Source organism: Mastigoproctus giganteus, chromosome 12 (genome assembly GCF_048544385.1).
Source record: "Mastigoproctus giganteus isolate SK-2022 chromosome 12, ASM4854438v1, whole genome shotgun sequence".
Classification (NCBI taxonomy): domain Eukaryota; kingdom Metazoa; phylum Arthropoda; class Arachnida; order Uropygi; family Thelyphonidae; genus Mastigoproctus; species Mastigoproctus giganteus.
This window is the reverse complement of record NC_143586.1, coordinates 98,481,215-98,501,675: the sequence shown is the minus strand read 5'-3', so window position 1 is coordinate 98,501,675 and position 20,461 is coordinate 98,481,215. Positions and strand designations below refer to the sequence as shown.

The window sequence follows — 20,461 nt, the reverse complement described above, 5'->3', positions numbered from 1 at the left end:
TCAGTGATGACCCACCATGATTTGATGGTTACAGCAATGAAAGTGACTCTGTATGATGAGCACATAGTGGAAAAGGAAGTTGAAGTGAGTTATAGAAAACTGTTTAAAAAGAGTGGAACTACATTGAAAAAAAAAAAAACTTATCCTTGATCCAGCATTTTTTTTTTTTTTTTTTTTTTTTTTTTTTAAGCTTATGCTATTATAAACTTGCTTTCTTCAATCATTTAATAATACTGTGGATCAAGAATGTTACATTTGGTGCTAAAAAGCCTTGATCTCCTTCTTTACATTGTTTACAACTAGAATGTGAAGGAGTGTTTAAATAGCCTTTTAAGGAAGTTTTTTTTTTTTTTTTTTTTTTTTTATTAAATGACAGTCTAAAAAGCAATAAAACTTGAATTATGAACAAACAGTTCCATGTTTTGTGGCATCAAGTATCTAATAATCTGGGAGAATTCTAAAACTGTCAACCACAGTTAATGTGGGCTTCTTGTTTTTCAAGAAGGAATTTAAAGGGCTGTCTAGTATTGGCATTACAGGGTTAGAGAAGGAGCATCAGTTAATTGTGTGGCTTGGTTAAGATCTCCACTGTATAATTTTTGGATTGTATTGTGTGTAATATAATCTGAAATATGTCAGTACTTCACATTTACCAAACACTAAAGCAGTGGTCTTGAAGTTTCATTTAGCAAATGTAACATCTCAGTGCTGCACCATTCATGATGTACATTCCAATGAAAGATTAATATATTAAAGCATGAAATAGTTAATAAAACAATTGATGAAAATAAAGAAATAAGTGTTTAAAATAATGACAAGTAGTTTTCAAGGCAGAGTGCTTCTTTAACAATTTCTTATTTCTATTATTATTTATTTAAATAAATATCTGATTATTTGTAAGTGAATAAATTTACAAGATATTCAGCCCATCCATAACCTAGACCAGCAGTTTCTCAAACTGTGTTCTGCGAGATGTGAAAGAGTGTTCCATGAAAAATTAATTAATAATTTAAAAAATAAAATAAATAAATTTTCCATATTTGTAGCGTACATCAGTTTTGTATCATTATTTATATATGTATATATATATATATATATATATATATATATATCCAAATATACTAGTGTTAAATTGTAAGATATGTATATATATAAAAAATTATTAAGTGTTACAATTCTATAAAATAAAAACAAAATGTTACAATAGAACGAACCGATTAATGCCATCAAAAGATATAACATTACATCGGACGTTAGGTATGTCCAAATTATATAAGTTAACGTAATGCAAGTACCTCATCGTTTGAAAATTGATGTAACCATTCTCCAACGTACCTCCAGCTTATATGAAAAATATGCAAAGTTACATAAAAATATATCAATTATTAGATAAATAACATAATAAGCCCAACTTGGGAACCCATTTTGCAGGAGACTTTGTCGAGGGCTAAACCCCTACAAAATAAAAACCCAAGTTAGACTGAGCCATCGGTTTCTGTTATCATCTGCCTGTATACCAATTCCAATATCCATAATAATGGATAATACAATTAATTTAGCATTGGGTTATATTAAATACTATAAATCAGTATAAAACTGGCCGTCCAAAAAGTGGGTTATGTCTAATCATAATTTGTACGAATACAGACTGGATGATATTTAGCCCGACCGATCGCTACAAAATTATAAGCACAACTGAGAAATATTAATAAATGTTGAAAAATATGCAGAAAAATTTTGTTGAACCATATGCAGAAAATAGGCTAAAAAGCTAACTAAAGGCGAACGGAAGTCAGAGGTAGTTACAGCAATAGTATCTCACTCCCCCTCGAATTACTCTAATAGTTCGTGAGATATGAAAAATTAAGGCAAGAGGATAGATCAAAGTAAAACAGAAAAGGAAAAGCATTTTATCAATATTACATTGGATTTTAACCGGGAGTGTAAAATCCCGACCCTAATAGTAGGGATCCTGGTTAATAGTAAGAGCTGGTAATAATATATAAATAGTATGCCAAAAAAGGCAACAGAAAAAAGCAAAAAGAAACGGAATGGCTAGTTCCTAAGAAAATTTACTATAATTTACTATAAAACCAAACATCAACCATTAAATAGTGGCAAACATTGTGTGAGGTTTAAAACAAAGGAATGCCATAAAACAACAATGGCGGGAATACATTATATTCCTTACCGTAGCCCAGGGCGGGAAAAAACTAAACGCCAGCAGCAAACGCACAGAACGTTTATATCTGCCGCGTATTCTATATTATAGTAAATTTTCTTAGGAACTAGCCATTCCGTTTCTTTTTGCTTTTTTCTGTTGCCTTTTTTTGGCATACTATTTATATATTATTACCAGCTCTTACTATTAACCAGGATCCCTACTATTAGGGTCGGGATTTTACACTCCCGGTTAAAATCTGATGTAATATTGATAAAATGCTTTTCCTTTTCTGTTTTACTTTGATCTATCCTTTTGCCTTAATTTTTCATATCTCACGAACTATTAGAGTAATTCGAGGGGGAGTGAGATACTATTGCTGTAACTACTCTGACTTCCGTTCGCCTTTAGTTAACTTTTTAGCCTATTTTCTGCATATGGTTCAACAAAATTTTTCTGCATATTTTTCAACATTTATTAATATTTCTCAGTTGTGCTTATAATTTTGTAGCGATCGGTCGGGCTAAATATCATCCAGTCTGTATTCGTACAAATTATGATTAGACATAACCCACTTTTTGGACGGCCAGTTTTATACTGATTTATAGTATTTAATATAACCCAATGCTAAATTAATTGTATTATCCATTATTATGGATATTGGAATTGGTATACAGGCAGATGATAACAGAAACCGATGGCTCAGTCTAACTTGGGTTTTTATTTTGTAGGGGTTTAGCCCTCGACAAAGTCTCCTGCAAAATGGGTTCCCAAGTTGGGCTTATTATGTTATTTATCTAATAATTGATATATTTTTATGTAACTTTGCATATTTTTCATATAAGCTGGAGGTACGGTTGGAGAATGGTTACATCAATTTTCAAACGATGAGGTACTTGCATTACGTTAACTTATATAATTTGGATATATATATATATATATATATATATATATATTTTTTTTTTTTTTTTTTTTGTTATTAATATACTGGCATAGACTAATAATCAAATAGACCACTTTATTTTGGCTGGCTTTTGCATAAAGAAATATGCATAGGGATAGACATCTATAAAAAGTAATAATCTAATATGCCATTCATATGTGATTTAGCCTGGAGTACACTGGTTGAAGAAGAGGGGGAGGTGAACCAATATCATAACTAAACTCGCTTCCTTGTATAAATTTTTTTTTTTTGATAATTATCGGTATTTCGAAATATTATTAAAATAAATGACCATGGAGTTGTGGTTGAAAAAAGGAACTTTAAAACGAGAAGCAAGTACTTCTAGTATTGCAACTGTGGTCGATGAAGACGAACACATTGTCACACTTCAAAGTGAGGATGAAAAGTCTCAGCCTTTTATTCCCCAAAAAAAAATCTGAAGTTAAAAAACTAATAAAAAGACCAAAACAAAAGTATGATGATAGTTATTTGAATTTCAGCTTTACATGTGTTGGAAATAAAAATGCTCCTGATACCCAGTGTGTCATGTAATAAAATATTAGCAAACACTTCTTTGGCTCCTGCTAAACTTGTGTTCCGTAAATATATTGTGAGATGAAAAGTGTTCTTTCTGTGACTAAAAATGTTTGGGAAGCACTGCCCTAGACAGCAAGGGCCAGAGGTTTTATGCAGATCTTAACATTATATACAGATTGCATTATTGATACATAGATACATACCAGATACACAAATCATACGTAAGTACTATGTCAGTGGAATAAAATGACAGAAATATTAAAATTATAGTTTAATGGAATATGCAAAAACTTTAAATAGCAATGATCAGACATTGCTGAACATCAATACAGTGCAATATGTAAAAAAATAAAAGGGGAAAAAAATTATTCCAGCTTAACAATTTTGTGGTGGATTTTATCCTTACTTTTCATCATTTATATACTTTTCATCATCGTTATATTCTTACCACATGTATGCCATATCCAAAAATTTCATTACTTCATACAGCATGTCCCACCAACTTTTTCTTACTATTGAATACACCACGAATTGTCAAAATAATAGAGCAAGCTTATCTGCGAAAAGATCTAAACCTCCCAAGGACTTCCTAATTCATTTCACAAATATACGTCGCCTCAATTCAAATCTCAACGATGTCAATTTCCACTTGCAGTCTTCCAAACCCCATGTACTTTTTCTGACTGAATCTCAGTTATCAGTTGATTCAACTACTGCTCATCTCAGATGTCCAAATTATTTGCTGTATGATTCCTTTCGCCTCAAAGGTGGTACTTGTGCATATGTCCGTTCTGATATTCCCTGTCAGAGACTTGGCAATTTGGAATCTCCTCTCTTTGATCTTCTCTGGCTTAAAATCTCTCTACCTCATTGTGTCAAATTCATCTGTTGTCTCTACCGTTCTCCCAACTCCACTAATCACTTGGAGCTCTTTGACTTCCTCTCTTTGCAACTTGATTTTCTCCAGTCCAACTTTCCTAACAGTGAGGTAAATTTCCTTGGTGATTTTAACGTTCACAACTCCAGCTGGCTTCTGTTTTCTAGTTACACCGACCCAGCAGGTCGAGATGCTGAGGCTTTTGCAATTACTAATGACCTAGCACAGATTGTTCATTTACCTACAAGAATACCGGACAATCCTAATCATACAGCCAATACGCTTGATCTTTTTCTCACAAACAACCCTTCTAAGTACAAGGTCGAAGTGAGAGGTCCTTTAGGCACTTCAGATCACAACTTGGTGATTGTCTCTTCTCCAATGGAACCTTTATCTCATGGCTATTCCCAACCTCGTATTGTTTGGCATTACAAGAATGCAAAATGGGATGACCTGCGAAACTTCTTTTCTTCTTTTCCTTGGTCTGATTACTGTTTCAAAACTTCTGATGTCAACGTTTGCTCAGATCGTGTCAGTGAAATTATTCTTGCAGGAATGGAATCCTTTATCCCACACTCCACTTTAAAATCTCATCCTTTATCTAAACCTTGGTTTTTCAACAAATGTACTAAGGCTGTCCAAGAGAAGAATGTTGCATATCGTAATTGGCTTGTAGTAGTAGTAGTGGCACATGATGCAAGAAAGCAAGTGTAGGAGCTTATGCAGCATCAGCCAAAAAAAAAAAAAAAAAAAAAAAATCACACCATTCCCTCCAAATGCCCGTCCAGTTCCTCCTTAAATTTATTTAACCTATCAACTTCCACAACGACAGATGGAAGTTTGTTCCAGCAATTAATCACCCGCTGGCTAAAGGCAAATTTCCGCACATCTATTCTACATCTGTCCTTTCTTAATTTGAACTTATGTCCCCGTAGGTTCGTAATCTGAACAATTGGAAGGATCCCATCAGAATTCAGCGTGCTCAACCCATTCAAGGCCTTATAGACCTCAATCAGATCACCGCGCAGGTGCCTAGTCTCCAGCCACTGCAATTTGCAGAACTTAAGCCTTTCTTGGTAAGAGTATCCCTTCATTCCCCTCACCAATCGTGTTGCTCTTCTCTGTACACGCTCAAGCAAATCTACATCCTTCCTAAAATGAAGCCTCCAGACCTGTACGCAGTACTCAAGGCGTGGCCTGACCATTGCCTTATACAGAGGGACAATCACTTCCTTTTCCCTGCTAGCAAAATTCCTATATATCATTGACAAAACCCCATGACCTGCCCTAGCAGCCTGTCTGCATTGCTCAGTAAACTTCATATCTGACTGCACAATTACTCCCAGGTCTTTTTCATTTTCTACCACCTTAAGTGTAGTACCACACAGTTGGTACGTTTCTCTGGGGTTACTTCTACCCATATGCTGTACTTTGCATTTGTCAAGGTTAAACTTCAGTTGCCACTTCTTAGCCCATCTGCCCAAATTATCTAGATCCTGTTGCAGTAGCTCACTGCCATTACTGTCATTAACAACCCTGCCAACCTTTGTGTCATCTGCAAACTTCGACATTAAGCCTGATATACCTTCATCAATATCATTGATAAATACACAAAACAACAGTGGACCGAACCCTGTGGGACTCCACTAATAACATTAGTCCACGAAGAGCAGCACCCATTGATTACCACCCTCTGTCTTCTCCCACTTAACCATCCTTTTATCCATTGTAGCAACTTACCCTTAATACCATTCTGCTCCAATTTGTACAGTAGTCTTCCATGCGCAACAGTGTCAAAAGCTTTCCTGAAATCCAAGTATATGATATCAAAATTATTTTTTGCATCCAGTTCCTTTGTGACCACATCATAATAACCAATCAAATTTGTCAGACAAGACTTTCCCTTAACAAACCCATGCTGTGTTTGAATTATTGCTGCAGTCTTGTCTAGATGATCCTGCAATGCATCTTTAACCAGTGACTCCATTGTTTCTAATTCTTCAGTTTCATTTTCTGCCTACACCAAAGCTCGCAACAATTGTAAAGCAGTTATTAATCAGTCCAAACTAGAGTTTGAACAGGCTAAGAGTAGAAAACTTTGCTTCTTGCCCTAATGGTAGCCGAGCATTCTGATCTCTTGCCAAAGCTATTGGCTGCAACTTTTGCCCATCTCTGCTCCCACCTCTGTCGAAACCAGATGGTTCTGTTGTCACTTCAGCCAAGGATAAAGCTGACCTGCTAGCATCCCATTTTTCTTCCAGCTCATGTATTAATGATCTTGGAAAAACACCTCCCACCATTCCTAACACGCTCCATTCAGTGCCTTCTGTGGTCTTCCGTCAAAAGGATATCAGAAGGATTTTGATGAATCTTGATGCTAAGAAAGCTCCAGGTCCTGATGGTATTTCTCCACTTGTTCTCAAAACCTGTGCTCCTGAACTTACTCCCATTCTTTGTCGCCTTTTCTCACTTTCTTATTCCAAAGGTGTTTTTCCTTCTGCTTGGAAATTTGCTCATATCCAGCCAGTTCCTAAAAAGGGTGACAAATCCCTCCCATCCAATTATTGTCCCATTGCAATTACTTCTACTCTTTCTAAAGTAATGGAGAAATCAATTAACCGGCAACTCTTAAACTACCTAGAAACCTTCCGTCTCATCAACGATCGCCAGTATGGATTCCGTCAGTGTCGATCCACTGGTGATATTCTGGCTTATGTTACCCATTTATGGACTAATGCAATGGAAAAGTTCGGTGAAACACAAGTAGTTGCTCTTGACATCTCAAAGGCTTTTGATCGTGTTTGGCATAAAGGTCTTCTAAACAAGCTTCCATCTTATGGTTTGCCAACTGTTTTTAGTAATTGGTTATCCAGTTTTCTCTCTGATCGCTCACTGAGGGTGATGGTAGATGGCTCTCTGTCTTCTAACTTCTCCACTAATGCCGGTGTCCCCCAAGGTTCAGTTCTTTCCCCCACTCTTTTCCTCTTGTATATCAATGACCTTCTTCCATTGACTGGAAATCCTATCCATAGTTTTGCCGATGATAGCACATTGCATTCAACTTTCCATTTTGAGAAACCTTGTCCTGCTCAATCAGCTTCAACTTCTCGAAAATCTGCTGCCAATTCCTTAAATGCTGATCTTCAGGTAATTCTCCAGTGGGGCAAAGACAACTTAGTTGATTTCAGCCCTTCTAAAACTCAGTCTTGTCTTATATCTCGCAAAAAGGATTCTTCTGCTCCTATGCTTATCTTTAGTGACACTCCGATTTCTAGGCAAAATGATATATCTCTTTTGGAGATTACCCTGACTTCTAATCTCTCTTGGCACAAGCACATTACAAATATTGCTTCCTCTGCATCTAAAAAACTTGGTTTTCTCTTTCGCTCTCGGCGTTACTTTTCTTCCAAACAGCTGCTCACTCTGTATAAATCGCAAATCCGCCCTGCCATGGAATATTGTTCCCACATCTGGGGTGGTGCCCCCAAAACTTCTCTCAGGCTTCTTGATTCCATTCAGAAGAGGGCAGTTAGGTTAATTAATGATTCATCTCTAACAGAGTCTCTCCACTCGCTTTCTCATAGACGTACTGTTTCTGCTGCATGCCTCTTCTACAGATACTTCCATGGGCACTGCTCTTCTGAATTAGCTTCTATAATTCCTGCTCTCTCTTTCAAAATAGTCCGAACACGTGCTGCCACCAGCCAACATCCATTTACTGTCCAACTTCAAACCCACAGAACCAACTTTTCATCTTCCTCATTTATTCATTCAACTGCTGTTTTCTGGAACCACCTTCCTTCATACGTATTTCCTGATAATTACAATCTACAGAAGTTCAAGTCCAATGTCAACAAATATCTTCTTTTGTCTTCTCAACCTCCAACCCAAGCACGGTACTAAGTACTATAGGTTCTAATACCTCTTGTGTTTGGGGTTCTCATAAAAAAAAAATAAAAAAAAATTTATAAATAGTGCATAATCAATAGCAAGTTTGATAAGGGTCTAGGAATGTTCCTGGGAAAAAAATTATCAGGTTTAATCCTATTGTGCAGTAGTATCAGAAGGTTTGAACTAAGTATTTTCAGTATGAATATACCATCAAATTCTTTTCAAAATAGAAGGTGATGGTCAGTGCTAGGGATGTAGTTTAGAAAAAGAGATAAAGATTTTAGGCAAGACCCTTAAGGTTTAGAAAACAAGTTTTCTTGAGTTTCCTGACCGTGAGGACTATTGAGTTTTTTTTATATATATATATATATATATTGTATAAATGAAACCTGGTTTAGGATTAGCCCATTTCAGGAGTTGATGCTCAACTGCCTAATTGTTCTTCAGATTGGAATGCGCATTCTAACAAAAATTCAGACTTGTGGAAAATGGATGAGTAAACAAATGCCTTCATAAATTTTCAGTTGTTGTTTTGTTCCTTTTGTTGTTGTTTTTTTGGAGCATTAGCAACTAAGGCCATATTGCTCCGGAATATGCGGTGGTCATTCCCTAACCTTTCCGCATTCTCCGTATTTGGTGGTGACGGGCTCGAACCCCGGTCTAATCAAGAAGCGTGTGCTACGCACTGCTGCTCCTTCCGACCTGGCTACGGAGGTGCCATATAAATTTTTTTTTTTTTTTTTTCAGTAACAGCTGAATTGTTAATCTTCCATCATATCGTTTGCAGACTGTTTTTATAATTGGGTATCCAGGTTATAGTAGATGGCTCTGTCTTCTAATTTTTCTGCTAATGCTGATGTTCTCCATGGTTCAGTTACTTCTACCACTCCTTTTCTCTTGTATATTAATCATCTTCCATTGACTGGAAATCCTATTCTGAGTTTTGCTGATGATAGCATACTGCATTCCACCTAGTTTGAGAAACCTTGCCCAGCACAAAGAGATTTAACTTGACCATTAGCAGTGGCAAATGATACAGCATTGCCAAAAAAAAAAAAATTCCCTACGATGACCCCAATGCCTATATTCCCTCCAATAATTTGTCTAGTTCTTCCTTGAATTTACTTAAGCTGTCAACTTTCACAATAACAGATGGAATTTTGTTCCTGCAGAAGCTTAAGTAAATTCAAGGAAGAACTAGCCAAATTATTGGAGGGAATATAGGCATTGAGGTCGTCGTAGGGAATTTTTTTTTTTTTTTTTTTTTTTGGCAATGCTGTATCATTTCCCATTGAGGTTGTCACAGACATTCTCTCAGATAGACCAGAGAAGCTGTACTTGCTACCTGGGAGTCTAAAACGCTGATGGAACTGATATTCGGGTGACACTCAAGTCAAGTGGACCCAAATTTCGACGAAGTCCGAACGGTCTGTGACAGCCAAATCCTCTGCTTGCACCTTCACAATGGTGGGACTGTAGTAATCCTGGGTATAACCTCCATGCACAAGTACATAGTGGGTGACCACCCAGGTGTGAACCAACGAAAGCAGGAGTCAAGGTGTGGCGCCCACACCACATCGAGGAATGCCGCCCCTCTATGTTACCAGGCAGTACTAGGTGGTAGATGACTCTCATCAACTGGTGAAATACCACCACTTTGCTTATTGGAGGCTTGAATTGGTGGAACCCATGTTTAGTCTCTCTAGATCTAAGTTCCGGTCAACCCTTCCCTATCTCTTCCATCATGCAGTATGATTAATGACTTTTGAGGTTATGATGAACGTCGTGGCGAGATCCAATATTCCTTACATGTCGAGGGTAGGGCTCTAAAACGATGACCCCCAATGCCTACCGCTAGTTAGTACACTGGACCGAACCTATTGGTAGCTTTCTAGGAGGCTTCCGGATCAGCTAGTGTATAATCTTGCTACCTCTACTCTGCCAGATAGTGACTGGAGGGAGCCTGAGTAGTGTGTATGTGGAGAACATTGTCAAGGCCACGTTATGTCAAGGATCTGGGTATATTCTTACCATGTGTATGCCATATCCAAAAATTTCATTACTTCATACAGCATGTCCCACCCACTTTTTCTTACTATTGAATACACCATGAATTGTCAAACTAATAGAGCAAGCTTATCTGCGAAAAGATCTAAACCTCCCAAGCACTTGCTAATTCATTTCACAAATATACGTCGTCTCAATTCTAATCTCAATGATGCCCATTTCCACTTACAGTCTGCCAAACCCCATGTACTTTTTCTGACAGAATCTCAGTTATCGGTTGATTCAACTACTGCTCATCTCAGATGCCCAAATTATTCGCTGTATGATTCCTTTCGCCTCAAAGGTGGTACTTGTGTATATGTCCCTTTTGATATTCCCTGTCAGAGACTTGGCAATTTGGAATCTCCTCTCTTTGATCTTCTCTGGCTTAAAATCTCTCCACCTCATTGTGTCAAATTCATCTGTTGTCTCCACCGTTCTCCCAACTCCACTAATCACTTGGAGCTCTTCTTCCTCTCTTTGCAACTTGACTTTCTGCAGTCCAAATTTCCTAACAGTGAGGTAATTTTCCTTGTTGATTTTAATGTTCACAACTCCAGCTGGCTTCTGTTTTCTAGTCACAACGAACTAGCACAGATTTTTCATTTACCTACAAGAATACCGGACAATCCTAATCTTACAGCCAATACGGTTGACCTTTTTCTCACAAACAACCCTTCTAAGTACACGGTCGAAGTGAGAGGTCCTTTAGGCACTTCAGATCACAACTTGGTGATTGTCTCTTCTCCAATGGAACCTTTATCTCATGGCTATTCCCAACCTCGTGTTGTTTGGCATTACAAGAATGCAAAATGGGATGACCTGCGAGACTTCTTTTCTTCTTTTCCTTGGTCTGATTACTGTTTCAAAACTTCTGATGTCGTTTGCTCAGAACGTGTCAGTGAAATTATTCTTGCAGGAATGGAATCCTTTATCCCACACTCCACTTTAAAATCTCGTCCTTTATCTAAACCTTGGTTTTCCAATAAATGTGCTAAGGCTGTTCAAGAGAAGAATGTTGCATATCGTAATTGGCTTGTTTCTAATTCTTCAGTTTCACTTTCTGCCTACACCAAAGCTCGCAACAATTGTAAAGCAGTTATTCATCAGTCCAAACTAGAGTTTTTGAACAGGCTAAGAGTAGAAAACTTGCTTCTTGTCCTAATGGTAGCCAAGCATTCTGGTCTCTTGCCAAAGCTATTGGCCGCAACTTTTGCCCGTCTCTGCTCCCACCTCTGTCCAAACCAGATGGTTCTGTTGTCACTTCAGCCAAGGATAAAGCTGACCTCCTAGTATCCCATTTTTCTTCCAGCTCATGTATTAATGATCTTGGTAAAACACCTCCCACCATTCCCATCATGCTCCATTCAATGCCTCCTGTGGTTTTCTGTCAAAAGGATATCAGAAGGATTTTGATGAATCTTGATGCTAAGAAAGCTCCAGGTCCTGATGGTATTTCTCCACTTGTTATCAAAACCTGTGCTTCTGAACTTACACCTATTCTTTGCAGCATTTTTTCACTTTCTTATTCCAAAGATGTTTTTCCTTCTGCTTGGAAATTTGGTCATATCCAGCCAGTTCCTAAAAAGAGTGACAAATCCCTCCCATCCAATTATCGTCCCATTGCAATTACTTCTAATCTTTCTAAAGTAATGGAGAAATCAATTAACCGCCAACTCTTAAACTACCTAGAAACCTTCAATCTGATCAACGATCGCCAGTATGGATTCAGTCAGTGTTGATCCACTGGTGATATTCTGGCTTATGTTACCCATTTATGGACTAATTCAATGGAAAGGTTTGGTGAAACACAAGTAGTTGCTCTTGACATCTCAAAGGCTTTTGATCGTGTTTGACATAAAGGTCTTCTAAACAAGCTTCCATCTTATGCTTTGCCAACTGTTTTTAGTAATTGGTTATCCAGTTTTCTCTGTGATCGATCGCTCACTGAGGGTGATGGTAGATGGCTCTCTGTCTTCTAACTTCTCCACTAATGCCGGTGTCCCCCAAGGTTCGGTTGTTTCCCCCACTCTTTTCCTCTTGTATATTAATGACCTTCTTCCATGAACTGGAAATCCTATCCATAGTTTTACCGATGATAGCACATTGCATTCTACTTTCCATTTTGAAAAACCTTGTCCTGCTCAATCAGTTTCAATTTCTCGAAAATCTGCTACTAATTCCTTAAATGCTGATCTTCAGGTAATTCTCCAGTGGGGCAAAGACAACATAGTTGATTTCAACCCTTCTAAAACTCAGTCTTGTCTTATATCTCGCAAAGAGGATTCTTCTGCTCGTATGGTTATCTTTAGTGACTCTTCGATTTTTAGGCAAAATGATATCTCTTTTGGGGATTACCCTGACTTCTAATCTCTCTTGGCACAAGCACATTACAAATATTGCTTCCTCTGCATCTAAAAAACTTGGTTTACTCTTTCGCTCTCTGACTTACTTTTCTTCCAAACAACTGCTCACTCTGTATAAATCGCAAATCTGCCCTGCCATGGAATATTGTTCCCACATCTGGGGTGGTGCCCCCAAAACCTCTCTCAGGCTTCTTGATTCCATTCAGAAGAGGACAGTTAGGTTAATTAATGATTAATCTCTAACAGTCTCTCCACTTGCTTTGTCATAGACGTACTGTTTCTGCTGCATGCCTCTTCTACAGATACTTCCATGGGCACTGTTCTTCTGAATTGGCTTCTATAATTCGCATTCTCTCTTTCAAAACAGTCTGAACATGTGCTGCCACCAGCCAACATCAAACCCACAGAACCAGCTTTTCATCTTCCTCATTTATTCATTCAACTGCCGTTTTCTGGAACAACCTTCCTTCATACGTATTTCCTGAAAATTACAATCTACAGAAGTTCAAGTCCAATATCAACAAATATCTTCTTTTGTCTTCTCAACCTCCAACCCAAGCACGGTACTAAGTACTATAGATTCTAATACCTCTCGTGTTTGGGGTTCACATAAAAAAAAAAAAAAAAAAAAAAGCAAACTTCTACACCTGTATTCTGCAGCTCTCCTTCCTCAGTTTGAATTTGTGGCCCCTCTTGTGTGTCTGAGCAAGAGGAAGAATCCCATCAGCATTGAGCTTGCTCAATCCATTCAAAACCTTAATAAGCACCTCAATCAGATCAGATCATTCGCAGGTGCCTAGTCTCCAGATGCTACAATTTGCTGAACTGAAGCCTTTCATGGTAAGAGTACCCCTTTGTTTCTCTAGTTTCTTTTCTGAACTCGTTCCAGCAGCTCATCATCATCCTTCCTAGAATGAAGCCTCCAGACACTATATGCAGTATACTCAAGATGTGACCTGACCTTGTACAATGACACAATCACCTCCTTATCCCGGCTAGCAAAATTCTTGTATATCATTGACATAACCCCATCAATTGTCCTGGCAGCCTGTCTGCACTGCTTAGAGAACTTCACATTTGATTGCACAATTACCCATAGGTCTTTTTCATTTTCCACTACCCTGAGTGTAGTACTACTTATTTGGTATGTTCCTCTGGGGTTACTGCTATTCATATACAGTACTTTGCAATTGTCAATGTTAAACTTCAATTGCCATTTTTTGGCTCATCTGCCTAACTTTTCTTGATCCTGTTGCAGTAGTTTACTGTCATTAACCACCCAACCTTTGTATCATCTGAAAACTTGGACATTAAACCTGATATACCTTCATCCATATCATTGATAAATATACAAAACAACAATGGGCCGAACACCAAACCCTAACATTAGTCCACGAAAAGAAGTGTCAATTGATTTAACCAGTCTTCTCCCACTCAACCTTCCCTTTATCCATAGTCATCAAATTGATCAAACAAGACTTCCCCTTAAAAACCTGTGTTGTGTTTGAAGTATAATTGTAGCCTTGCCTAGATGATATCAATATACCATACACATAATCACACAAACAACACTTTACACACTTATGTGGCCATTTCTTCAGAGTCCTGTATCTTCACAGTGAAATGAGGCAGAGTTGAACTAACATTCCAGGTGCTGCCCTACACAGATACGTACATATTTGTGTAGGTACAGACTATTTGGTCATTTTATATGCAGATTTGTAATGCATTAATAATCACTGATAATGATAATAATCAGATCGAGAGTATTATTCCCTCTTGTTGCTTTTTTTAACATTCTGCTGTAGAAAACAGTCATCCAATAAATCTACAACAAAAGTCTTGCTAGTGTGCAAGTGACCAATCCACAAGTTCCAGTCACTGTCTAAAAAGTTAATTCCTTTGCTTTCCCAGTGCTTATGGGACCTAACTGACTCAACATTACATTAGCCATTCATGTCAATTGGAAGCAATCAAGAAATAAACACAACAGGCCCAGAGAACAGTACTTTGGCCACCTCTAGAGCATGTAGGATTGTTGCAACCCCAGCCCTGCAGGTACGCTGTGGAATGCTACCTATCCACCTGAAAATCACTTTCCTGTACCTAAAATACTGTCTGAGAAAGAGCATACCGGCCCAAGTACAGAACATTGAATTGAATCTGGACACACTACACAATGCACAACAACACAGAATCTTGGGCATTTAATACTGGAAAAGGGGCAACACAGCTGGAATGCAACCACAAAGGGATAATGACCAAAACAAATATCCCAGAAGTCAGAGGTTAACAAAGAGCAAACTTCCTGGTTTGTGCCAGGACTAAATGCCACGTACCTGTTAATGGGACATGGCAACCTGAATGCAAAACTTTGACTTAAGGCTGACACACCCACACCATACTTTTCTCGCTCTAGTGGGGCACGGGCATGCCTCACTACCTGCAAGGGCCATCTACTCTGTCGGCCCCTTACTTCCAATTTCTTCCCCCCAGTCTTTAGCCTCTCCCCCAAACTTTTGTCTTGTACAGCGTTTAGCCCTACACGTCAAAATTAAAAGAGAACATCAAAATTCTTGCCCGAACCTATTTGGTTCTTAAAATTCACTTTTCCTACACAGCCCCACATTGCATACTATTAATATTAATACTAACTTGTTAAGTATCACTAATTTTGATCGCTTTTTTTGTCCTAGCCACTGAAATCCCAGGAAAGTAAGTGGCAGGACCCGCCAGAGTACAAATAGTGGTAATACCCGGCTGCCCTCCCCGTGGCTTGTATTGGTAACGTCGGATCTCACTAGGGGCCCCCGTAGCCAGGTGGGAAGGAGCAGCAGTGCGTAGCACACGCTTCTTGATTAGACCGAGGTTCAAGCCCATCACCACCAAATACGGAGGATGCGAAAAGGTCAGGGAATGACCACCGCATATTCCCGGAGCAATATGGCCTTAGTTGCTAATGATCCTAAAAACCAAATAACAAACAAAAACAAACACTAGGGGCCCGGCAGCTAACAGACCGGAAAAACATTGGGCACAACATAGTACATACCCCACATATTTTTAAATCTTTGGCTTATCCAATACAGAGAACATACACAGAAATGGGAGAAATCCCAGGTGCCGTCAGACCCTCAACATACCTAAAAATTCAGTTAGAGTTGAATTATGGAGTGTTTTGTTTGACTCATTTATAAACAGTGGATTCCAGGGTAAAGGGAACACGAACACACACACACACACACACACACACACACACACACATATATATATATTTTTTTTTTTTTTTTTTTTATATGAACTAGCAAACGGGAAAGATCCTAAAAATTTTTATTATTTCAGGCATGCCATCTCGGTCAGTTGGGCAAGACCTAGTCAGATTATCTTGAATGTGACCTTTCAGGCTGCATACATAGGGAAGCAATGATAAACAGTATTTTATAATTTAAAAAACTTTATCTTGAGTATATTTTATCATTTCAAATGTGTATTGATCTTCTAATTTTACAAGTAAAATTAGAAAAAAACAAAATCATTGTCAGATTGCAAGCAACCCATGAGTCATTGTGCAACCCCAGAGTTTAAAAAGAATATTTATATTTTCTCTGTTTGTGCTACAGGAATTAGCATATAACAAATGTACCCTCTCTTATAATTATAAATGAGAAGAAAAATTGTTCTTCACCTAACTGCCTTTTGAAATGTTGTTACTCATATGAGGGGATATCAAAAAGTTTTTACCCTGACCTAGATAAAACATCAGCAGGAAGATGCTGTTTTTAATATAAGTTAGCCTACATATTCAGTAACTAACATGTTAAATTTTATTCCTGTAGGTGATTGTACACCAGAGGTGGAGCCCGGAATCTGAGGAAGGATGCTGTGTTGACAAAGTGGAATATTGAACAGTGATTGTTCCTGCATATGCAGGGTAAGAAAGCTCAGGAAATTTACGAAGTAATTAAAGCTGTGTATGGGCCGACCATCCTATGACACTGTAAACACTGGAAATGGGTGTTCCACAAGTACGGTTGTACAAGTGTCTATGAGCCAAGTGAAGGAAGGCTATCCACAGACAGTGAGATGGTTGCAAAGGTTGAGCAGCTAGTGCTCAGTGACAGATGTGTGACAATTCATTTCATTGCAAATGCAGTGGGAATTAGTTATGGGTCTGCCCACAGCATTTTACATAACCATCTGCACATCTTATGGCTCAGCACGATATGGGTTCCAAGATTGCTGATGCATTTGCAGATGCAATGTTCTTAACAACTGTTGGATTTGTGTAATGCAGATGTTGAACTTTTTTGATCGGTTGGTGACAAATTATGAATGCTGGGTGTACCATTCGATCCGGAGACTAAAGACCTGTCAATGCAGTGGAAGCACACCGTTCAATCTGTGATGTTGTCCGTGTTCTGAGATGGAAAAGGGGTTATCCCGACAGATTACTACTATTGAAATCCTTTTAAAAAGTTACGCAATGCTTTGAAGGTGAAAAGGCATGGAATGTTAATTAAAGGTGTCTGTCTTCTGTGCACCATTGCCACCACCAACTTTGTTGCCTAGTGTAACTTCGAACTACTATAGCACCGTCAGACTTCTCGTTTCAAGAAATGAAGAAACCATTGTATGGATGCCACTTTGATTCATCTCAGGAAGTCATCAATTAGGTGGAATTGTGGTTTCAGGCAAAAAAGTGCAGACTTCTATGATCAAGGCATTAAACAACTGATCAAGAGATGGGAGAAATGTGTTGCTATACATGGAGAGTATATAGGAAAGGATTATTAAAGTTCCTGTTAAGTTCCAACTTTCTAGGGCTATTATTTCTAGATAAGAGTATGAACATTTTGATATACCCCCTTGTAAATAGTGGCCAGTTTATTAGGTATCTCTCATCCATGGTATAGAATACTCCAGAGATGGATATTTATCCATGCAGTTGTGTAAAGCAGGTAGTTAAATACTGAAGAATTTGTAATGCAGTGACAGAATGGAATAGTGTGACCTAAGTGGGTTTCACCATAGCCACTATCTATCAAATAAAAGTGCAACATAACAGTGATGTGCAAATGAATATATTGGAATGCACAGTGCATTGGACCTCATGACCTGGTTCCAGTTTTTCCATGGTGATGGGAGGACTAAGATATGGTGGAATGCAGTGTAAATCTGTGGACGTGCCATGCCATGTATCATTATTGCAGAAGTATGGTGTAGTGGGACACATTGTGTTCTCTAATTCTGGTGGATTAATTCCTCAGTGCCACAGCTTACTTGAACATTGTTTCTGATCAGGTGCATCACTAAATACTTAGTTTATCCATTTGACAACAGTACTTCCAACAAGATAATTCACAAGGCATGGATTATTTGGGAATGGTTCCTTTTTGAGACCAATTTTTGAGTATGTGGGTATTTGCCATGCTTTGTTGACCTACTTAGTTTTCATATCCCAACCAGGTTCTGTGGCAGAAGTTGGAATAAGCTGTTTGAGCAGGGATCTACTGTTCTCAAATCGAACTGCAGAATGTAATAACCTTCATTGGCCAGTTTTACTCCGTATGAACCACTTGGAATCTTATGGAATCAGTACCTCGATAACTTTAAGGCTGTTCAAAGGGATAAGTTGTTGCTACCTATTAGAGTACCTAAATAAACTGGCCAGTCAGTATATAAACCAATCTAATTGTTTTGTTTTGTTATATATATATATATATATATATATATATATATATATAGTTGGATTTCGAATAAATGAAATTTGTATTGACTAAAGTCTAATATAAACACTTCCAACCCCTCCCCACACACCATTATTATAGAATCAGATGCAAATACTGTCCAAAAGAAAGCTGCAGAGATTCCAACATTATTATGGCTATCTCCAATATTTGGTCTGGATGTTCCTCTTATGATGGACTTTTTAGCTGTAATGGGAATTGTCATATCATTTGGTGCTATGGTATGGGGTCGTATGAGAGACTGTGCAAATTTTGCCTTGTTATGGATGTTATATTTTTCTATTTATCAGGTATGTAATTGGAATCTTAATTATTCGGTATATTAATGTATTATTCTGTATATGAATAATAGATGTAGATATTGTTTAAGAAATTTCATTATTTTATAAATTATTATTGTAATAACTTCATAGAATTTAAAAAATTAAATTCTATATTATTACAATAACAATGTATAAATTTTCACAAGATGTTAATTTTATCAAGTTTAATCTGAGTAATTTTTAGATTAAACTTGATACAATTAACATCGAATGAAAAATTATGTTAATAATAGTATAGACTTTTCACAGGTACTGAAGTGACATGCAAAGAACTTGGAGTACAAGGAGACATGCATGATTCTCAGTGGAAACCAACTTCATAATTGGTGTTTGTTGCTTTTTTTTTTTTTTTTTGCTTTGGTACGTTTCTTTCAGTGTCTTCAAAGAAATATATGCCTTTTTTTTTTGTGTGTGTATCCTATTCTCTCGTAAATTACTTCATTGAGGTGGTTGAATTATGTGCATTTATTGACTTGTGTCTGTATGATTACTCCTTGTCAGTTAACTTGTTGAAATATTGTTCAAGGTTTAGTCCTAAATGGTTGTCAGATGAACTAATGAGACATGTGGCAGAGAAGAAAAATGCATGGGATACATACAAATTAATGGGTGACATGGAAGCCTATGATAGATATAAGTTGGTCTGTAACCAAGTCACAAAGGAGATTAGGCAGGCAAAGGCAGACTACGAAAAATGCTTGGCAAAGGTTGGCAGGGTTGTTAATGACAGTAATGGCAGTGTGCTACTGCAACAGGATCTAGATAATTTGGGCAGATGAGCTAAGAAGTGGCAACTGAAGTTTAACCTTGACAAATGCAAAGTACTGCATATGGGTAGAAGTAACCCCAGAGAAACGTACCAACTGTGTGGTACTACACTTAAGGTGGTAGAAAATGAAAAAGACCTGCGAGTAATTGTGCAGTCAGATATGAAGTTTTTGGAGCAATGCAGACAGGCTGCCAGGGCAGGTCATGGGGTTTTGTCAATGATATATAGGAATTTTGCTAGCAGGGAGGAGGAGGTGATTGTCCCTCTGTATAAAGCAATGGTCAGGCCACGCCTTGAGTACTGCGTACAGGTCTGGAGGCCTCATTTTAGGAAGGATGTAGATTTACTTGAGCATGTACAGAGAAGGGCAATAAGATTGGTGAGGGGAATGAAGGGATCCTCTTACCAAGAGAGGCTTAAGTTCTGCTAATTGCAGTGGCTGGAGACTAGGCACCTGCGCGGTGATCTGGTTGAGGTGTATAAGGCCTTGAATGGGTTGAGCACGCTGAATTCTGATGGGATCTTTCCACTTGTTCAGATTACGAACCTAAGGGGGCATAAATTCAAATTAAGAAAAGACAGATGTAGAATAGATGTGCGGAAATTTGCCTTTAGCCAGTGGGTGGTTAATTGCTGGAACAAACTTCCATCTGTCATTGTGGAAGTTGACAGGTTAAATAAATTTAAGGAGGAACTGGATAGGCATTTGGAGGGAATGGTGTGATTTTTTTTATTTTTTTTTTTATTTTATTTTTTTTATTTATTATTTTTTTTTTTTTTTTTTTTTTTTTTTTTTTGGCT

At 37.8% G+C, this 20,461-nt stretch overlaps 1 protein-coding gene across 1 annotated transcript in view; it reads left to right on the top strand.

Moving 5' to 3' along the window:
* LOC150077293 (lipase maturation factor 2-like) overlaps positions 1–20,461 on the top strand; it is a 378,351-nt gene that overhangs the window by 57,994 nt on the left and 299,896 nt on the right. Inside the window, exon 3 of the mRNA XM_090386704.1 lies at positions 18,650–18,858. Within this exon, the coding sequence (XP_090242830.1) occupies positions 18,650–18,858 (209 nt within the window). The remainder of the gene's footprint in view (positions 1–18,649; positions 18,859–20,461) is intronic.